The 22513-nt window shown below is 43.4% G+C and overlaps 2 protein-coding genes across 4 annotated transcripts in view; one reads left to right on the plus strand and one right to left on the minus strand.

Annotated features, from left to right (window-relative positions):
• Positions 1-418: 418 nt before the first annotated feature.
• LOC137130028 (prostaglandin reductase 3-like) lies at positions 419-5068 on the minus strand. Of its 2 annotated transcripts, none has more exons than XM_067509594.1 (2): positions 4059-5068; positions 419-1577 (listed from the first exon to the last, which is right to left on the minus strand). In XM_067509594.1, the coding sequence occupies exons 1-2, from the start codon at positions 4340-4342 to the stop codon at positions 647-649; spliced, it is 1215 nt and encodes a 404-aa protein (XP_067365695.1). In that variant the 5' UTR covers positions 4343-5068; the 3' UTR covers positions 419-646. The 2 variants fall into 2 exon arrangements, with proteins under 2 accessions (XP_067365695.1, XP_067365696.1); XM_067509595.1 differs by lacking the exon at positions 4059-5068 and adding an exon at positions 1668-3616.
• LOC137130026 (teashirt homolog 1-like) overlaps positions 3716-22513 on the plus strand; it is a 35870-nt gene continuing 17072 nt past the window's right edge. The window contains exons 1-2 of one of the 2 annotated variants that reach the window (XM_067509593.1): positions 3716-3891; positions 5944-6532. In XM_067509593.1, the coding sequence (XP_067365694.1) occupies positions 6493-6532 (40 nt within the window). In that variant the 5' untranslated portion in view covers positions 3716-3891; positions 5944-6492. Of the gene's footprint in view, positions 3892-5209; positions 5740-5943; positions 6533-22513 lie in introns of those variants that run through there. The other variant, XM_067509592.1, reaches the window with a different exon arrangement.

The following is a 22513-nucleotide window of genomic DNA, read 5'->3' on the forward strand; positions in this document are numbered from 1 at the left end:
TTCGGGCCATGTGAATGAAAAGATTGATTGTGTGAATGCTGTTTCTGTCAGCCACAAACAGGCAATGAAATACCAAGCACACCTGGAGCAGCACTCACTTTTGACAAGCACATACCAATGTAAGCCCCTATTAGAAAAACAATGAAGTCTATCATAAAACATTTATGGTAGATAAAGTACCCGAGAGCACTAAAAGCAACCACATTATGGCAGCAGGTCTAAAGTTATTTCAGAGGTGGACTTGTACCAGAAGGCAAGCACACAAGATTAGGAAACACTGTAAAATATTTTAGGAAAAAAAAAAATTGAGGCTGGTGTTTACTTCTAATTTGAATATTTATGCAATATTATCATTATTGAACAGTTACTAGTTTTTTTTGGACGTTTTAAAATTCTACTCACTCTTACAAATTAGGGGTAAAATGCATCACTTTTTTATTGTAGTTTCCCATGTATGATCATAGAAAAACAAAGTTGTAAATTATATTTATTTGTTAAACAGTACTTGTATGTAGCGTTATACAACATCAATCATTAAGAAAAAAAAAACTAATTGTATTGAAAATGATTATAAAGCCCTATTCTGTTTAAAATAATTACTTTATGTTAAAGGGTGACTTCTTCAGTGCATCCACTACCAGTTAAATCACAGTTTACTATTACTAACAGAGGGTGGTGCTACCTCCACCACAACCTTGCCCAGGTTTTTCCCAGCATACATGTAGTCTACGGCCCGGAAGACTGACTCCAAGCCTACAAACCTCCCCTCCTGAGCCAGATCCCCACAATCCACCTCACACACTAGCTTCCCCTTGGTAAACATTTGCATCATGCTACCCAGAGCCTCCTTGTAGTCACTGAGGAAGTGGGGCAGAAAGAAGCCCCGCATGCTGGCCGACTTCTGGAGCAGCTTGGCCGGTAGTGTTCCTCCTCTGAAGGAGGGGATCCCTGATGCAGTCTGGTACCCCGAGATGAAGCCAATCACTATCAGCCGGCCCTTACTGGCCAAGCTGTTCATTGCAAGTTCAAAGATACTGCCTCCAACTGACTCATACACCACGTCAATGCCTTGTGGGTACTCTTTCCTCAGTGTCTTGGCCAGGTCGTCTGTGGTGTAGTTGATCGGCCTGTCACAGCCTAGGGATTTAAGGAAGCCGGCTTTCTCGTTGGATGAACAGGTCCCAATCACGTGGCAGCCGACCTGTTTGGCAAACTGCACCGCAAACTGCCCAGTCCCTCCTGCAGCTGCAGTGACCAGGACCGTCTCACCTTTTGCCAGGTCGCCCAGACGTTTTAAGGCGATGTAAGCAGTGGCACCGCTGACCAGCAGGGTGAGGTACTCTGGCCTTACTGCAGGGACAGGCACACTTTCCTTGGCTGGCACCACAGTGTACTCTGCAAACGCGCCACTCCCGAAGTAGGCCACTGTGTCCCCGATGGTGTAACGGGAGCTGGCGCTAAGGCCGAGGCCGACAACCTCACCAATACCCTCGAAACCCGCATCAAAGGGAGGCTTCACTGTAGGGTCGTAACGGCCTGCCGAGTAATTAATATCAGAGGCGTTGATTCCAACATAACTGAAATACAAACAGAGAAAACAACAATAACTGTGGATCAAAGGTGAGAAAGTAAAACTGTTAAATTATTAAGCAGTGAACAAAACACACATATATGATTCACAATGGTTAATTAGTGTAAGCGCTTGTTTCCTGAATTCCTGTCTGAAGGTCAAGACTTCAGCTTCCTTCTCTAGACACGTCTGTACGCGGCACAGACACTCTGGTTTGTTTTGGCAATGATTCCCTCTTCTCTTGAAGAGAACAGTCCTGCACTGACAGGGAAAGGCTTGTATCACAAAAAACATTGCATGATGTCATGATTCATTGTCTTCAGAGACACCCACAACAAACTGCACTTTTAAAAATCATAGATAGTTGCCTCTTGCCTCGACACGAAGACGGCTGTTTTCATCTTACTTTGGTAACATATTGGAAACAAATACGTGAGAAAAGAATGTATAAATAAATCATTTACTGTCTTTTAGAGCAGTACGCATGCTGTGCCTCATTACTGTGCATGTCACGCGTGTACTTTGAGCTTGGAGATAATGCATCTGTGGTTTATAGATGGGTCACAGTAACATAACAAAATACCTGGATTTGACTCCTTCACGTCTATAGGATCAGCTTCCTCAGAGAAATATTATGTTGTCATCCGTGGATCAACTATAACAATGTACACAGCTAAAAATACTGAACTATGAGTGTAAACAAATCAAAATACACTGATAATTGTGAAAATAAAGTGCAAAGAGAAATCTTAAAAAAAAAAAACCCAAAAAAACAACTAAACTTCAAGATGATCTTCTTCTACGTCATGTACAACACACTTTAAAACCCAACTATATTACAATATAAAAAGCTTGATATGTCTTATTTACGTGTTTGTGTTGAGAGCTGCTACACCTGGAGAAATATACTAAATGATGTGTTAAGATCTCAAGGCCTTTGTTTTCGATTTATAGCAAATCAGATTTATGTTTATGGTAATTACTGGCTTTTGGTGCATTCCTATTAAAATGTTAATTAAAGTGAATGTTGAATTTTGGAGCAAGCATTCACAGTGGTCCGGTGAGAAAAAAAAGCATCATAAAAAATACATCATACAATGTCTCGAAGATGAAGTCCGGTATTTGAATGAATTTATGTGACTATATGTAAGATGTATGCAGAAGTAGATTAGTTGGCATTTTTACATTTAAGGATTTACTGTATATCCAAAAAAAGAAAAGATCTACTTCAGTGATGTCATCAGTAAATCATCTAAAATAAAAGAAAATAGGCTGCATTTCTTTCTCATAAATTAAGTTGCCTCTTTCATTGCAGTCACGATCTTTTCAATTATCAATTTCTCACTCTGAGATTTCTCATTTAACACTTTCACATTATAAAATTTCATTAAGATCACACTAATGCTGTGCAAAACGGGACTAAGTGGTTCTCAGCTTGCACCACAATTCCACAAACAGAAATATTTATTTTCTCTGGTAGTTAAAACATATTCCCAGCTCCCATGACTGTGATGCTTCACTAATACAGGGCACATAACAGCCAAAGGTCTTAGTTCACCAGCAACTGATCACAGTCTTACAAGGCAATAAGACACTAATGCAATATGTTTTACACCCGGTTTGATGGAAAAGTTTTACTGGCAGTAAATACCACAATAAACCCCGAGGTGCATTTGTGTAAGGCTAATTTAACATTTAAGATCGGATCAGGCATATAAAGACTCAGTAATGTAGTAGTAAATCGAAATTAGGCTAAGTTATTACCTCCAGCTGGAATCACAAACACTACCAGGAATCCTATTTTCACAGAGATAATGTATGCCTTCTCCAACTCATATGAACAACTGTTCAGATTAGGGCTGCGTCTATCAAATAATACCACAATCACTTAGACTGTGTAAAGAGAAAAGCAGGTGTTTTAACTGACTTTCAGGTGGCTCTGCTCTGCCCTGTCTGTAAATACAAGGCTGGCTTCTGCTGTTGTGAATGAGGGAAACGATGCTGTAATTCTCGCGCCATGTAACACTGCATCTCCTCCATCATCTCTACCTCTTGATGCCAGTTGAGCCCCCCCACCCTATGACTTTCTGTTTGCAGGTTGGTGACGTAGAGAGACAGGAGGACAGCGAGAGAGGGCGAGCGAGCGAGAGCGAGAGAGAGAGAGAGAGAGAGAGTGAGGGTGAGAGAGATGCCGAGATGGATTGATAGACAAATGCAGAGAGGGCGGAACTTGGAATTACAGTACAGCGCTTATTCCTCGCGTATTTTGCCATCTTGTAATGATGGTGATGATCGCAGATGCTGGACATGGGTAAATCGAGGTAAGCGGAGCCCTTTTTACAACTTCTCCACGGCATGGTGTTGTCTCGACATCCAGTTACGAGCCACACATAGACTCCCAACACGTTTTGGATCACATAATTGATAATCTGAAGGCGCGTAGAGAAAAACAATATTTCTGTCCACAGTTCAAAAACCAACAACTTACCGATTTCTCACGAGTAAGTCTGCGTCTCCGGGAGTCGGAACCGCAGCGGTTTGCATGGAAACGGCCTCTCTGAAATTAGGACTAAGCTTAGTTACGACCAGCTTTTTCATACTGCTCGGTATGGAGGATCCTTTAAAATCCATGAAGTGCGCTGAGTAGGACATGTCTATGATGAAGCGCCGGGCAACCGGATGAACTCCTGTAAGTGCAGCGGTGACTCTGCGCCCCCCGCCGATTACCGAAATCGCTCTCCTGCCGTTTCTTACCAACAGCAGACCGGACATGGCTCCAAAATGTGACAAAGTTCACGGGCAACTTGACGTGCCTTAGTGGCAGTAATAAGCTCGACTGCCATTAGCCTGCGCTAGAGGCTTTCCCCTGTGCACGTGCAAAGCATTATGCAGGCCAAGGCAGGCACAGCCGTGCCAAGTGCGCATTTAGACAAAAATAAAAGCTGCGATGTTTTGTAGCACTACTCTTGGTTACTTTAACAAAAACATAAAGCACGCAGCGAGATATTTGGGCTTGAGTCGTTGCTCTGGTGCAGCCTTGTAGGTAGCACAGCAGCGCCCCAGACTTGACGTCGGAGTCCCTCCCCTTCCCGGACACAACGCTCACTTCCTAGTAAGGTGAAACAAATCAATCCTCATCTCCTAACGAATCCCGAACCCTTTCACATCCGCTACCACAACACGGAACCACGCAGAGCCTCCCAAACGTAAAGAAACACAACGTCAAATCCTGGAACGCTTTGCGCAAAACACGTTTGTGTTTGATGTGCAATTTTATTCGCAGAGCAGTGTTGGCCAAGCGGGTTTGTGCCAGCACGAAGGCTACACCTGTAACCAAAGCGCGTGTCAGCCATGTGTGAAAGTGCGTTGTTTGTTTTCCATTTGAGCAGAGGCATCACATATTGTCATGACTGTCGTTGTCTGGAAGCATCTGAGCTATTCGAGATGTCACACTATTACCACTACATGCTGGACCATTGAACCCTTGTCCCACCCCCATTGGGAGTCGAACCCCCTCACTCTTGTTGTGTCAGTGCCTCTTCGATGGGCTAAAGATACCATCTAAGTTGTAACAAGCCTTATACTTCGGGGGTACTTGTTGTGGTTTGCGAGACATGTTGGTGTTAGTTTGCTTTGAGTTCATCACCCGTTAAGTTCCAAAAAGGATCCATTCCTTTGTCGGAGGTTTGGGATTTTTATAAAGCAAAGAGAGAAGGCAAGAGAGAGAGGGGGGAAAACAAGACAATTAAAAAGATTGACAGGTAGGCTCCTCTGTCAGGGGTGACGCTTGTGGAGAGGGGAGGAGTAAAAATGTAGCAGGAAAAGCCACTCGATGCGTCTGTCTATCAGTTGAGACTGTCTGAAACAGCTTCTGGATCCACCGCGTTTCCATTTTTTCTTTTTTGGGAGATTTCGGATCAGTCCCTGGAGTTTCCCCTCTCTCCTTTGCTTTTTTTTTTTAAAGACAAAAATATTTTAGTCCACGCTGATCTGATCTGTTGTTGGCGAAGCTTGGATGCGCCTGCGTCTTGTTTGTTTCCCCCCTCTCTCAAGTGATATCCTCTCCACCGCATCAACCACCCCTCCAAAAAAAAAAAAAAAAAAAAACCCGACTCTTTCCAAGATACGATGAGATGAGCGGTGGAAATCATTTCCACAAGTCTTAAAACGTAAGTAAGAAAGAAACCCTGCTCGTCCCGATTATTTGTTGTTTTCAATGGGAGAAAAAGAGGGAAGCAGGGGAGGGAGGAAAAAGTCTCCGCCGGACTGGTGAGGCTAGATCCGGGCTGAGGTGGCGTGGTGGTGACGGGACTGACATTAACCCATCTAATGCCTGTCTATCTTTTCTCTCCTCTCCCCTTTCTCTCCTTCAGGTCCTTGGCAAAAGAAGACAAGGGAACACAAGGATACACTACTTATCAGAGCTGCGCTGTGCGCTCACACGGGACTTATTTGTTTGGTTGCCGCCCGAGTTTATTTATTTTTTAGTTTTGGTGTGCGTAAAAGGCGCAGCAAAGTATCGTCCCCCTCCAAACAGCACTGGAGATTAGGGGGATTTTTCCAGTGGGAGTGAACTGAAAACTTGTGTTTCAAGGTGTTTGCTTGTTTGCCTATGCCTATGCCTGTTCCTGCTTATTTTTATTTTACACTGCCATGAGAGAGATGAAGGAAGATGATCTTTGATGGACATGAAGGTGTCAGGAGCTGGACGAATCCCTTCGTAAAATTTGAGCCTGTTCTCGCTGAAGCCGATCCAGCCACTGAGCCCAGAAGAGAGCAGCCAGTTTGAAAAGAAGACTGACATTTTCAGCTCCGAGATCACAACCCCTCTGCCCCGAAAACGGGATGATTTTTCAAAACTGATAGACATTTATTTCTTTGTAATTCCTGCATGAGAAGCACCGTGGAACGTGACGGTCACTATGCCGAGGAGAAAGCAGCAAGAGCCGCGGCGATCAGCAGGTATAACCCGCCCCTCCATTACAACCATTTTCACCCCAGTAGCAAACTAATTTTTATTTACAAGTGCCAGATGAAAATATCTCCTCACACACACCACATTCTTTAGTTGTGCTGCATGCTGCAATTACATTTACAACTCTGTTCAAATTAAAATAACAACACAGCGCGGAACTCACCTCCTGACCCACAGTTGTGTTTAAAATGTGTCCAATTGCGCAAATGACGCACAGATCTGCGCAGTAGCACTTTGAGATTATTAAAAATATCCTCATTTGCCAGCAAAGTTCTCTTAAGAATGGTGAGGTAAACTAAATGGCATGTTATGGGGGATAAAAGAGAGCTTTTGAGGTTCAAGAGTGAGTAATGATGAATAATTGACTGGGAAAGAAGGGGGAGAAAACTGGTGAGAGACGTTTTTTCTTCCCTTTCTTTCTATTTTATTAGAGGATTGCCATTCTTGATTTGATGCGTGATTGATCGCATGTCAGGTGGCAGTCTTTGATCTATTCATCCCTGATAAACATCAATAAATCCCTCTATGAAGACAGGCATGCCTATGGTAGATTTAGCCACTGAAGCACAACCCTCCTGTTGTCTTAAACAGAAAGGAAAAAAGCAAAAAAAGTTTTGTTCATATTGGAAAAGCACCTTTTTTTTAATTTTTTTTAGTGAATGTACTATAAGCAGATGAAAGGAAAGCACGGTGTGTACGCTGGAATAGCTCATAGCAAGAATCACAAGAATAAGCCCAAACACTTTTTTAAAAATCTGATCTTTTAGTCCCCCTCAACGTCTTTTGTTGAGGTTCCCCATCCGAATTCACCCCGCATTCACTGTAAGAATCAGTCGTGTAATGAAATCAATATCCACTGCTGGAGGAGAGTAGAATATTTGCTATGTGACCAACTGATATAACCAGGTGTTGGCAGAGGACCGACAAGGTTGACTTCTAGTGGTTTGGATTTGGACTCCCCCTTTTTTCCCTCTTGTCTCCCTGCAGCCTTTAAACAAATGTAAATGAGTGACAGGGGTTTCTACCTCAGTGCTAATGAGGCCGAGCCTTTGAAGTTAGGCATTAACAACTGGAGTGAACAAAAGACAGTTACAGAATTTTAAAGAGATTTTGAAATATGAGGTGCAAAGCGGGTCGAACAGGAGGGCCAGCCGACGAAGACTTTGAACTCAGCAGGTTTTATCATTTTAAGCAGGGGGCTGGTGATGATGATGATGATGGTGGTGGTGGTGCTGGTGATAAAGATGAGGAGGAGGATGAGACAGAGTGTAGGATGGAGAACATTCAACCGGTGCTCGCTGTCGACTCCTTTCTGTCTTCTCTTGCCTTTCTAGCTAAGCAGTGTTCACATTATTTCTGTCCCACAGTGTGAAGCAAGGATTCAGACTTATTGACTCTCCACATACTTTTCTGAGTGTGTGTCTGTGTGTTTGTATATGAGCGAGTTTTGGCTCTTGTTTTGGAGAAATTTCCCTCTAGAAGAGGCTGACCCCAGTGGGAGCAAAGTGACACCCCTTATATTTCTGCATGCAGATGGATGCATGAAAACACGACATCACTGTGACCCCTATCCCTCCCTTCTCTCACCACACACATAGACACACACACACATTGAACCATTACACTGTCCACTGAGCGCCATGCGCCTCATGGTTGTGATGGTCAATCACAGCTTGGCACACGGGATGTTTTCCATTCTTCCATGAACACGATGGTCGGTCAGAGAGATAATGCCCTCCACTCAAACTCCCAGTAGCAAGAAATAGCTAACACACACAGACTTATACACATGCACACACACCACACTAGGCTAGCCTGATGCTCCACTGGGAGCTGGTAGTGACCTGTGGCTTCCTCTCTGTGCTGCTGCTCAGAGAGGAAATTGCTCATGGTGGGAATAAGCATGGAAATCAGAAGTAAGACAATTAAAACAACAATAGCAGACTTGTCTGGGCGGGTTTCTGTTTCATTCTCACCTTGTATCCGTTGGAGAATGTTATTTGTTATGTTAAGTGTCTCAAGGCCAAATCCAGCATGACATAACCCTACAACAGATCAGAAATAGCGAGAGTTGTAATTGTGAATTTATTTTAGTTTAATAATAATTTGTACAGATTTTACAGTTTATCCTGTTGTCAATTAATTTCTTCTTGGGGACTTTTTTAGGCAACAGCAGAATTTTTGCATTGCTTAGCTTTTTTAATTTTCATATTTTTTTTAACTTGGTTACTGATATTACATTTTTGGCAGTTAATGTTAAAGTTTCACGATTTAAAAAATTTAATTCCTAAACTAAGTATAGCATGGTTTTTACAATATTATTTTGAACAAAAATTTTAAGCGTGTGTGTGTGTGTGTGTGTGTGTGTGTTTGAAATGACTTGCATATGAGAAATACATTTAAGGCTATGAATCAATTACAGAAAATTCATATATAGTAATATAAACAGAAACACCGGAATAGAAAGAAACTTCCAAAACCTGCATTAGCAAGTTTGTGAATATAAAGTATGTACGTCCTTTTGCACTGATGCATGCTGTGGTGTGTGTTCTTACACTTGTAGCCTCACCTTCCCATGAAATGACTCGCTGTAAACGTGGGGACAGTTAGAGAAAGCAGGGACAAATGAAAGGCAGAATAGAGTGATGCTGTCTTTCATCTCATGTAGGCTTAGATAGTTTCACTGGAGGAAGATGATGAGGAAGAGCAGATAAAATAGTCGCTCTTATTTCTGTGGACTACGACGGTTAATTATAAGAAAGACTGTGTGTGTGTGTGTGTGTGTGTGTGTGTGTGTGCGTGCATGCAGAGAGGGTGGGAGTAAGGTTGTTTCCCGTTGGCTTCATTAGAGAGAGCCCTAATTATCTGTGGAGCTGATGGATTTGTGACAGGTCCTAACGATTAATGCTGACAAATTCAGTAAGGTGTCAAGTCCGCAGCTGCCTTGATGTAATCAAGTTGATATTATACAGTCCCCATAGCCCCTAGTGCAGCACCAACTCAATTTGCCTGTGCAGGTGACAAATGGACTCTGCTACCTGACTAATCACGTCAGGAGACAATGCCAGTTAATGACCTCTGTAAGCCCCCGCCACCCCCACAACCACTGCCACCACTTTTATGACCTTGTAATAAGCAAGCTCGAGCAGCTACATCACATCGCAACCTTTCCTTCTCTTTTTATTTTCTACCATCTAATTCCTATGTTTTCTTTTGAATCCTTCCAATTGTCGCACTTAATTATTGTGTCGAAGTAGCAGTATGTTTTCTTGAAGTTCCTCCTTGTGTTCGGCTGGAATGTGATGTTGGAAATCTTTTATCTGTTGCAAAAAAAGATTTATTTATTTTTTTATTAATGGCATGGCTCAGGCCTGCTCTAATGACTTGATATATCAGCACTCCAAAGTAACTCCAGGAATCATTTTTAACATCTAGACATTCTGTTGAAGTTTTTACACTTTTGCATGTGTTACAGCCCTGCTAGTAAATCACCACCACATCATAACACAGTCTCCACGTACTTTGGCTGAATGTCCTCCCAACTCACTGCTGCACCCGCCTCACTGAAGGCCTCCAGTTTATTCCGAGCTGGAGAATCACAGTGCCCAGGGATTAATGATTTTGCATGCCCGGGGTAGCTAAGATTACACAGCGACCTTTGTGCTCTTACTTGATGCTGTTATGTGATATTCTCCCCTCGAAATAATCAGCATGCTAAGATTTTTGTGCCCCCCCTCCACCTCTCTGTCTACACCAGCGTCCTGAGGAGTAAAGCTCTGTGTAGCCTCTAGGTGTGTGTGTGTGTGTGTGTGTGTGTGTGTGTGTGTGTGTTTCACTTTTTATGTTGCCGGATTTGACTAACACCCCCCTTCCTGAGAATTAGAGCAGTCTTGTTTTGATGAAAAGTTGATTTATTTATTTATTTTTAGCAAAGGAACTCGTGTCTTTGGCCTGAAAGTTGGAGCGGCTTATAACTTCCGATGCCCTAAAGGCTCAACAGCTTCTGAGAAATAAGAAGTTTATGTTAAAATTTCATGAAAAAAAGTGTGTGTGTGTATTTGTGTGTGAGTAATAAACAGAGGGGGTAGAAGACAGGGGTGAAAAGAGTGTATGTGTTTTTGTAGCTTAGCGCTGACCGGTGTTAGTTTTCTTGGAATGAATAACTTGAACGAGTGTAACGTCATGTTAGTCATCCTCTTTAGCAAGGCCTGCCTTCAAATCAACTATCCATTCCCCTTAACAGGAAAACAACCTCTAACAACAGCTCCATATATTTCTCACTTCTGACTGTCATATCCGTGCACGATTCCCAATCAACATGAGGGATATCAGACAGGGCAGGAACACATATTGATCCACCACACCTGGTTTTACCCCCAACCCCCCACTCTTTAGTTGTGGTGTGTGTTTCCTGGCCGTTTCTTTTGCTGTGTGTGTGTGTGTGTCTGTTTAGCAGTCAGACTCCGGTAGAGGTTACGCTAATTGGAGCAGCGGTGTCATTACCAGGTGGCATCGATCGACCTCATCGATGACCATTTTTGCTCTTGTGCCATCCTCCGAAACTTTAAGTTGAATTTCGATGTGGGATTTGTGCCAGTCAAAGGTCAAACATGCTCAGTTTGCTCTTCTAATACCCCGCGTTATCACAAGTGCCCATGACGTTTTTGTGTGTGTGTGTGTGTGTGTGTGTGCGTGCATGTGTGTGATATTATATTATTAGTTTCATGCATTAGTTACATTTGTAAAATGCAATTCTATTACAGGGAGATTGTGCACAAAAGCAAAACTTTCATTCTCATTACCAAAACAAGATTAACATCAAAATTTCATTATAGAGTAAAATAATCAAATAGGTGGTAATAGCAAGGTCTAAGCTGCACGTGTGAAGCTTCCTGTTCACTTAGATAAGGATATATTTCACACCATAGCATTTATGCCTGTCCTTGTCTTTGGCGCTTTCTTTCTTTTTGATTATTTCTGGGGCATTCTCAACAAAGGTTGCCCTCAGGGCACACTGCTACCATCACCAGCAGTGTGTTGTGCTCGCTGCACTTTAAACACACACACACCATCAACCATAAACACAGACAGTCAGACTGACAGACAGACAGACAGACACACACCTACACCTAATGCTTAAGTGCAGCCAGCATGTCTCTGTGGGAGGTCATAATGGAGGTGGCTTAGTATGATGGGAAATCATATCATTAAAGCAGCCAGATGTGCTTTGTTGCCTGCCTTACAGCACATAAAAACAGCAGCAAGTCATGGGATCCAAAAAGAGAGCGAGAGGAAAAAAAAATCAAGTCTGAGAAAATCAAGTCTGAAACAGATAGAAAGCAGCCCTCTGGGACTGGGCTGACAAGCAGTCTTACTCCTGACTGCCATAGAAAAACAATTTCCCCACAAATAAAGAATTTTTGTTCTCATTTTTCAATGTTGCAGCAGCATAAGAAACTCCTTTTTTTTTTTTTTTTACTTTCATGAAATTCTTATTGGACTTAAAGCTTTGATAAACGGTGTGCTGTTGCTGTTGTCAACCCTTTGTATAGTGTGTTTAATTACTATGTAATATTTGTGTTGTGCTGAGTAATTACATTTTGTTAAGGTTGCACAGTGGAGTTGTAAGGTTTAAAAGCTCATTAAAGAAAATTTGTTGATATATTTTCTCCGGTACATAATTTCAGACATGAGGAAGATAAGAGGGGAAGCTTTCAAGAGAAGTAGTCATGCAACATTTAAGGCACAAAAATTGACATTTCAAATTTTTTTAAGTAAAGTATTTGCAGAGGGTAAATTTGCTCACTTGATCAGTGGCGTGCCTCCTCGAGAGGCTATGCGAAAGGCTGCGAGAGCCAAATTTAACATGTTACTACTATCAATAAAAGATGAGCAATTACAGAATATTTTGTCTAATAAGTATTTGAATTCCTCGGTGCAGGAGAAAAAAAAAACATGTAGCTTACCCACTCATTACATCAGTTAGCAGGGGGAGTGAGAAGCAGCTCTTTGATGCCAACAAACAAACAAGACAAACAAGATGGGCCCACTACAGAAGAGCAAAAGACCTATCCAGGGACACCCAACCCCTGCGCACTCCTCCCTCTCCTCCGTCTCTTCTTCGTCTATGCTGCTCTTCCCTCACTATCTTTCCATCTTATTCAAATACCTCTCATCTCCCCTCTCATTTCTCAGCACTCCCTCTCCCTTTATTTCTTGCTCTTTTCTCCTCTCCAGCATGTTTCTCATCTCATGTCCCCCTCTCTTCGGGATAAATACTCGTTTTTTTGCCACTCAGAAAGCAAAGAGAAAAGAGAGAGAAGTGCTGGTGGTATAGGAAAGAGGGCAGATGATGGTGTAAATGATAAGGGAGTGGAAAACATGTTTTCTCTTCTGCCCAGAACACGGCCCCCCCCCCCTTTTTTCTTTTTTTTTTTTTTTTTGTTGTACCTCACCAGATAAAGTTAGGTGGAGACCGTCTGGGAAATGAAAAGCTGAAAGGGAAACAAACGAGCAAAGGAGTGAAAGAGTTTAACTGTGCATTCTTGTTGGGTTCTCTTTTTTTTGGAGCTGTTTTTTGCCAAATACTGAATCCTCTCAACATGGTTTGAATACAGACAGCAGTATAATGAAATGGTTGTGTTTTAGTGTTACTTATACTGTCAGTACATTCACTGAATCAAATTGAGAAAAATGCGAAGAAAGGATGTTTGATGATGGCAGTGAACACCGATGTTTAGTCCAACAGCAGCATCAAAGAAGGTGGTGTTAGTGGGTGGCACGGGGAGTGGTGGTGGGAAGGCGTTGGAGGGTGGGGGAAGCAGCTTTTAGGATGGGTATTAGAGCTGACAGATGAACGAGACGGTAGACAAATTCTCCTGCAACAGCTGTGACTGGCGCCATTATCCTGACAGGTGTCAATTAAGAATTACTGCCCGGCCGGCCGAACGCCCCTCCCAGTGCACACACACATCACTCCATCCCTACAACAGCCCCCTTTCCAAGCCCACACCACCACCACAATCACTACCACCACCACCCTTGTCCAGCTGTCGGTGTGCGAGAGAAATAACACTTTACCCTCAGTCAGTCTTTTTACAGACCCTGCAGCCCCGGTTCCCGTCTCTCTTTGAAAACCAGCAACAGATGATCAGTGATCGATAGCTCGCTGTATTAGCGATCATGGCGGTGTATCTGTAGGTGGACGGGTAGGGGTAGGAGGTGTCCAGCATTGTCCACTTGGTGCTTTACCAACTGGGATTTGCTGTTGCTCTTCTCTCAAGCAACTGAACATTAGCAGGAATATATGATGACGTAGGCCCCTGAAAACATCGATGTAATCTCTCTCAGATTGTTACTTAAATCACCGTGTTATGAAGATTTAGCTCCAGCTGCAATATAGTGTGTATGTCGTGCATTTCTACACAATGTGTGGTGTGTTTTGCAAAGCGCGTGCTGCAGACTAACCTAGTTGCTGGTTCCCTTGATCTTCTGTCACTCACCCAGTTGGCTAATACAGGGCTGCTTTTATTCCACATTGCAAAGTGGGGAGTTGAGGTCAATGAGTGAGAAAATGAACAGTTGCCATTGCCCATCTTGAAGGCTCTTTTCCAGTAAACCCGCTGGCTGACAAACACATTTTGGGGTCGGCAGTCAGACTTCAAGCTTTAGAGTGAGGAAAAAGGAAATTCAAGCGGGGTGTGTGTGTTGTGTGTGTGTGTGTGTGAGCGCGTGTGTTCTCCATTTGCCACATTTTCTCAAATTTTAGGGGTTTGTATCAGTGCTGTGGCATGCAATTAAAGGTCCCTTTAATTATTCAAGAGTAAGAGAAAGCATTACATGGATAAGACCAGGATTCAGTTGGCGAAAGTGGTGACTCTTTGTGCATGTGTGTTTTTGTGTATAATAAAAAGGGAGACATAAAGTTTAGTGATACATCTTCTATTATATGCCGCTGTTTCTAATTATATCTCTATAATTTGTCCACACGTGCACATATGCTCTATTCATTTTAAAGTTATTATATGTTCACTGTTGGCACTGTAGTTGTACCTTGGCTGCGGTAATAAATGCTGTTTTCAGTGCCGCTGTAGAATAAACATGAGAAGCTTCAGTCGGTAGAAGGAGGAAGCAAAAACAGCAACGTGAAATAGCAACATGAGAGTGAGCGCAGAAGGCTCCCCAGGAATACACAGATGGATTTGCATGTTCACTTGGGAGTTACAGTTTTGGATTTCCTCCCTAGAAATCATTTGCCACTGAAAATAACCGGGGAAGATAATATCAGTGTTATTCCGCTACTTCTGCATTATTTGCATATCTCTTGTTTTAAATAAGGCAATGCCTCGGAGTGAAATTTGGTTTGGTTTTTCGGAGCTTCGTTCCGTATCACCTCTTTTTTTTTTTCCCTCCCTCTACTTCGTAAACCTAACGTCTCTCTCTTTCTCGTTTTATTTCATTCTTCAGGCCTACCTCCTCTCTTCTGTCTCACACTGGCATTGTAGCTACTGCTACGAGCGATTATCAAACCAGAGAATATTTTCCATCCCCATGCAAATCACCCACCATGCTCTCTTATCATTCCTGCTTTGCCCCATCCACCCCAAACGGTTGTGTGTAATCAAAGTAAACGGCAGCTAAAGCTAAAAGGAAAACGCTCTTTGTGGAGATGGATGGAGGGATTAAATATTAACCGGATACAGCTGACTTAAGGCAAGTGTTTTACATAGCTGCCTCTGCCACGGATGCCGCGCATTGATCCCCTCGCCCTGGCGCCTTTACTTGTTTGGCTGCCTGCCGTTAATTTTTCACCATCATCTCACTGGTCAGGGCTTTAGAATGGAGGAGGAGAGGGAGACCATTGAATGGTTTACCCCATCCACCAGTACCTCCTCTACCCTCCCCCATTTTCCATGCTTTTAACAGGTGAGATGGATGATAGCAATTTGAAATTTTGTTTGTGCGTGTGATCATGGAGATTGTTTTTGGTATTACCATGGTGTAACAATTCCAGTGATTAATTGAGGTGAATGCTTTGCTAGGATTGGAGGAACCGGGGGGGAAACGGGAGGTTGCAGGCTGTCCACCTTCCTCCGCTCTTGACTTGTGAAAGTAGTGTTTATCGGCTGACCTTGGAATCCAACCCCTCTGCCTCACGCACAAATACACACACACACACACACGCAGCAACACACACGCAGCAGCACACTCCCAGGCTTCTGCCTCCACACACTGCCCCTCTTGTCATATCACTTCCCTCATTTCCTCTTTCTTCTTCTCCTCCAGCTGTGATTAAAAGAGAAAAAAATCAAACCGCTCAAACCAAACTTTGGCCAAAAAGGAGACTAAACAAAAACAAAATGGCTACAGTGGCTACACTATTCATGTAGACGGACATCAGCAGTAGGAATGCTCTTCCAGTGGCAGCGCCTCTGTGTGTTTTCAATGTGTTTGTTGTCCACATGTGTATAGAAATATCCAGTGGGTCACAGAGGCAACTTGTTAACTGGGGGGCACATACCAGTGGTGGTTCACCCGCCTCGTCTAACCACTCGCATATACACACAGTTGCTGCGCTAGTGCTGTTGAAGGCATTGTGAAGGCCTTCTGGCATTTATAAATGCAGTGTCAGTCCTGCAGCAGCGCTCTACCCTGCAGTCTTCAAACGTGGCTACCGCTCATCACTCAGCCCTAATGATGCCTTGTTTTCCAACCCCCCTCTCTTGCACACATAGCAATCCCCTCACCCCCCCACCCTGGCCAGAGTGCACATCTGATGGGGTCGTAGGCAGGTCATGACCCCCAGGTGGCCACAGTCCGGGGCGATCGCTACACTCCTCTACTTGTTTTTGTTTGTTCTATTCTCACTCCGGCTCAGTTTCTCTCCTTTCCCCAGCTGACTTCATATTCCATTTAGGTTCAAACAAATATAGCCTTGTACAGCGATTATCAATGTTTTGGTGCTGGAAGGTGCAGATAGCTGATATTTATAGTACTGCATGGCATTAATTTAACAATTTTCATGCCACCAAAAATTCCAAATGTGCTGTGTTTCAACCAGAATTACACGATACTGAAATGCTCTAAGCCAATAAGCTAATAATAATAGCAATGATAATAACACTAAAAATGTTGTTGCCTTGTCATTTAATCCAATCAAATGCTGCATTACTATTAAATATGGTTTAAAGAGCTGCCCATAGACAACGGTGGAGTGCTACCTGTCACAGTACATGTGCGATATTTGTCCTGTCAGTCCTATGGTATAGCTCAACTGTTAATCAGATTTGGTAACCAAATGTGGGAATATATATGTGACCCTACTCTTTCTTTTCCTCCTATGTCCCTTGGACATTTGCCAACTTTCCCTTCCTTTTCAAGCTGTTTTTTTTCTTCTTACTGTGTCTTTCTGTGTCTCTTTTTTTTGCTCTCCTTTAGTCAAAGTAGCCCTGGTCCCCATAGCAACACATAGTGAACTCTTACTCATTAGTGTGCATGCACCCTACTGAATGGCCTGAATGCTGTTCTTCATTCCTCTGATTTCATAGCAGTGATGACAGTGATGATATTTGTTAATTTGCTTGACTCAGAATCAGTGTGTTTGTCTTGTAGCGGTGGGTAAACTCTGTTTGTGTGAGATCACATGAAGATAGAGAGGCGACAGTGGCGAACGTCCTTCTGTCACGCCTGACTCACGCTCTCCTGTTTTTTTTTTTCTTTCCTCTGGGGCCGTTAAATCTCCAGAGCGCTGATAACAGGTCAGCCGTTGAGAGAGCAAGAAAGGGAGGGGCTAGAGTGATGAAGAGAATGAAGCAGGATATGATTAGAGAGAGAGAAAGAGAGTAAGAAAATGTGCATGCAAGAGGGAGGAAAAAAAAGGAAAGAGAGAGAGGCTGGTCTTCGTTATGCTGGCTCACCCATTGCGTGGGCGGTGCATGGAGTGGAGGGTCAATGGGATGCCGTGATAGGCTAATCTGCCAGGAAGGGAGGGTTAGGGCAGGCCTCATGGGAGCAGCTCATTGGTTAGACTCATTTACCCTGTGAAACTAAATATCATCATATCTTTGTTTTCTGTTTTTCACCTTTTGAAGATTGATAGTAAGAGTATTTGCTCTGAAATCTCATTGTGAATGTGAATATTTATCTGCCTGCATGTTCACTGTGTGCGCATGCGTAAGTGTGTGTGTGGCATACTGTTTTGAGTTCATCCCAGATCCTGTGGGAGTGTGTGTGTGTGTGTGTGTGTGTTTGCAGAGTTGTGTGTGCTAGTCCTCTAGTCAGACACATGGATGACAGATGACCCAGTGGGAGACACCAGCCATCCTGCCCAACCGGAATCTTGCCCCCCCTCTCCACCTGCCCCCCCCCCCTTGCCTACTAAAAAGTGCATACTTTGTTTACTTCCTCGGCTATTACCCATAAATCCTGGGTCCACCTCCAATGTGGCGTTGCCCCTTTTTCCTCGGGTTACAGCTTTGTACATGATCATAATCGCTGCGTCACCACTAGTGTGTGTGCAAGAGAACAAACCAGCCACAACCTGGCTGCATGCATGCCTGTCTATTGCTGTCTTTGGGGAGGTGGGGGGGGGGGGACTTACTGGACCAGAGGAAACCTAAATCCTCATATAAAAAGGCCATGCACTCAGCCTGGGCTGAGGAAAAGAGGGAGGGAGAAAGAAGGGAATAGAAAGGGAGACAGAAACAGGAGGAGAGAGAGAGAGAAGGGAAAAAAGTTGATTTCCTTTTTCAGCAGAGCCATACATCACAGGGCCTCCCAGCTGCAGTGTCACAAGCTGACAGAATGACATGTGTCATTTATCAAAGAGGCCAGGCGGGGGCCTTGGGAAACGTGCACCACAAAGCCTGAGAGAGTTCATTCCAACGCTCAACCCTCCCTCCTTCCCTCCTCTCCTCCCTCCTTCCCTCATCTCTGCTCCTTCAGCCCGCCCCCGCCGTTCACTCTCCTCCTCGTTTTCTCTCCTCTCTGCCCCCCCTCCACCCTCTCTAAACTCACTTTGCTTGGTGCCAAAAAAAGGGCCCTGTAATGTTTTCTGTCTTCCCTGTACTCCCACACAGCCCCTGTGTATCTTTGTGTGCAGGGTTGCCCCAGTGAGTACTTGCTTTACCTATACCTTACAGCCAAAGTCAGTACAACTTTGAAACAAATCTGAAATAATAACTCCCATTAAAGGAACATTCAAAACCACTTGTTATCCGTTCAACAATTCATGAAATTATCACCAGTTATTAGTTGTAAAATTATGGTGCTGCAATATATCTGTTTCTACACCTTGAACTTGCCATTTTAATTTGTAAATTGACATTTCTGTGTGTGCCACACAGTTTTCCTCCAACCCCACTAGGCTTCTATTCCTCACGTGGTTAAGGACGGCCTTTATCTTTCATGTATTTGCTTGTTATTGTTGAAGCAAAGCTAGTAGTTCTCCCTCCATAATACTTTTTACATACTTTGCTGTCATTTTTATTCATTTTATCTCTTCTCAGTCTGGAAACATTTATGCGCACACACACACACACACACACACACACACAAAAACACACATACCTGCTGCTGAAGAGCTGTTTGACAGAGAGATTACAGCTTTCCTCACTGGTCGGGCCCCAGTTGGAGGTCTTTGGGGTCACGCACTGACTGCTCTGGGCCCATTTAAGAACGCATTACGTTGCAGAGCAGCTTGTACATAAGAACGCCTGTTGTAACCGATGTGTCAGTTACAATAGCAAGCTGTGTCAGTCCAGTCATGGCATGCCTATCTACAACTTTTTTTTGTGTTAATGCCTCACCTCACTGCATGCACTCCATTTCCAGCTTCCTCTCATCCATCTTCGGTTCACCTTTCATCCCAACCCCTCATCCACCCCCACCGTCAGCTTCTGCTTAAGCTAGCTCTGTCCCAGCCACATCCAGAATCAATAAACTATCTCACCTAAGTCATATTAGACATTAGGAGAGGCCAGTGTTTTAGCCTCTTAACATGTGTTTAGCTGTAGTAAAGCTGACCTTGTTGCCATGTTTGTGCAACGTCTTATTTTTGTAGAAGTCGTATACTCTCCAAAATGTGCCCAATTTATGATTAAGTAGGACTGAAAATTGCTAACTATCTCCTAATTCAATTCAAAGATATTGCAAACATATGAGACACTTACTAGATTTTATGTTGTAACTTAATTTCATTTATATTCTCTAAACATCCAACACTTTTCTGTTAAATAGAAAATTGTTTACAGTATAATTACTGCCGTAAACTAACTGTGAACACATTTCCCTGACATGAGATAACCTCATTGCATTTAATGAAAATGTAAATCCTGGCACAGTTTCAAAGATTGATCTTATGATTTTAAAAATCTATATTGAATTGTTACGAATTGCAATTCATTGGAAAATAATTCCAAATATTTTTTATCCAGACATTTATTACAAACTCAATCTAAAGAAATTACATTTATGTTACCAATGTCATCACTGTTTTTAATTTTTATAATTTCATATAACAAATTACAGTTTTATATCTTTTAACATGAAGAGGTGGTTGCACATAGTAGCTGCAGAGTTACTTCCATAGATTTAGACTGACAGAAATTTATGGTAAGGCACATTTCTCTCCAGGCTTTCCATTGATGGCATGCCATTCATAAAACTCTGATGCATGATGCAGGCTGTGCCCACTCGCTTAGTTTTGCTTTCTGATACCAGGCTAAACAGAGTTTAGGTTGTTTGGTGCAGTATCCATGCAGGTTCCTGCAGATCACACAGCCCGAAGAGCAGCTGGAAAACTCTGGGTGAAATTCTCTGCTTAATAATTAAAAATCCAACTCGGGGCAGCATGAGGTGGTGAGCACACAAGAGTGGGAGAGAGTGAGGCAAGGAAAAGAAAGGAAAGGATGTGGGGGAGCCCCCCTGACAGTATAATGTTTCCTTGCTTTGTCTGCAGGGGTTAAAAGACGTGGTACATCATTAAGAAGAATATTCAGTGGCGGTGTCATGAGGGGTGACCCTTTTAACAGGTCATAGATAGTTCACTCTTTAAACTCCCCCCAGCCCACTAAAACCCCCCCACACCATTCTCATAGGTATGTGTTCACTCACACTGTGACCATTTTAATATCTTTGTTTTCCTTTTCTCTCGCTAAGACGGGCATATTTAGCAGCAGAATTATTTAATTTATTAGTTGCAGCCGACTTTTGCTACACCACCATGAAACACATTTAAACAACTCTGCTACAGTCCCAAATATTATTACGGCAGTTCATTCATGTTGACTACATTGATGTGTATTCAATATCAGTGTGGAGATCCAGAAAGAGAAACAGAGCTTTAAGACACTGAAAAACTAAGCACATGATCACATTACTGAGTGTCCTCTATCTGTTCCTGTCTCTTCTTTGTTTGTCATCTCTGCTCTCTGCATTTTGGTCATCTGTCTGTCTGTCTGTGTGAGTGTGTCATGGAGTTGTGGGGACCGGGAAGACAGGCCGTTTGCATTTGTCTTCATGAGCCTCATTTATTTCTGCAACCAGATGTGAACTGACACACATCAGTCAGTGGCCTACCCAACTCCCCTTCTTCGTACAATCAGCACCCTTGAGTCTCCCCACCGCATCCCACCCCACCCTCCCTTCCACTAGGAGGTCAGGCGAGCACCCCACCACCATCACCACCACCATCAGCATTACAGAAGATGGATGTGTCTTTAAAGCAGAGATTGATTGTGGATATCAGAGTTATGGCGCCATTCATCACGGCTGATATTATTCAGACGAGCAGGATTGAACAAGGAGGTGGGACTCCTGAGCCTGTGGGTGGGTTGTGGTGGAGGGCGGGGAGGTGGGCAGCATGGAAGAAGTTTAATAGATCATAGATGAGAGTGCGTGTGTGTGAACGAATGTGTGAGCCTATCCTCATGTACTTGCTTGTACCTTCATAAGACGACCTCACTTGGGAATTCTGGCATGTGCTTGCGTCTGGCTGTTTCTTGTCTTTATTCTCGTCTGGGTGTGTGTGTGTGTGTGTGTGTGTGTGCGTGTTTGTGTAGCTGTCTGCATTGATCTCCAGCGATGTGATCCTCCTTCAGAGTCTGTTCTCATCAGACTGATTTACGGCTTCATTAGGATCCTTGCGCTGCCTCCCCTTCTTTTTGTCTCCCTCCTCTCACCAGGTCACTCTTGGAGATGCACACTCACACACACATGCACACCCAGACAGACAACACACACTCTGTAGAGAGAAAGCTGCAACTAAAGGACTTTTCATCCCCACACTTTGTATAGTTTGTTTCTGTTCTGTTTGTCATCTTTATAAATAATCTCTTATTATTCATCAAGGCTTAGCACCTCATTGTGCCCTGAAAGTTGAAGTGCTGTGGCGGTTTTGGAGGTGCTTCCCTACCCCCAGGCAGCCCCACTTGGCTGAAAAGAGTCCTCATTGTGTGTGTCGTCTTTTATGGCGCTGTCTGAAAGAGAGGGATGCACTCCAGTCGGCATTCAAATGCACGTGGTAAAGCAGCCAGCAGAGCAGGACAAACACCACAGGTTGTAAACGCTTTGAAAGGGACTGTGTGCATGTGAGTGTGTTAAGGCGTGCATGAAAATGTGTAAATGTGAACGGGAGTGCGTGCGCGAGTGTGTGCTTGCTCTTGACTGAAAGGTTTTCACTCTCTTTACCTCCACTTTTTCTCTCCTGATACAGTTCACTACTTACTTTGCTTCTTTTTTTTTCTGTCCACCTGTCTTCTGTAGTTGCCTGAAATGACTTTTCTTCTTCCTCCACTAAGAAAAGAATCTCAAAGTTTTTGCTTCTCGTGTTTCTAAAATCCCCCCACCCGCCACCACCATCACCACCACCATTATCAGGAGTCAAGTCATGCAGAAATGTAAAAAATAAGAAGGTAATCACACTTTGTGCTGGTGCTTTTGTCGTCAGTCCGTGATGGAAATGGGTCTAA

Source organism: Channa argus, chromosome 7, assembly GCF_033026475.1.
Source record: "Channa argus isolate prfri chromosome 7, Channa argus male v1.0, whole genome shotgun sequence".
NCBI classification, from domain to species: Eukaryota; Metazoa; Chordata; class Actinopteri; order Anabantiformes; family Channidae; genus Channa; species Channa argus.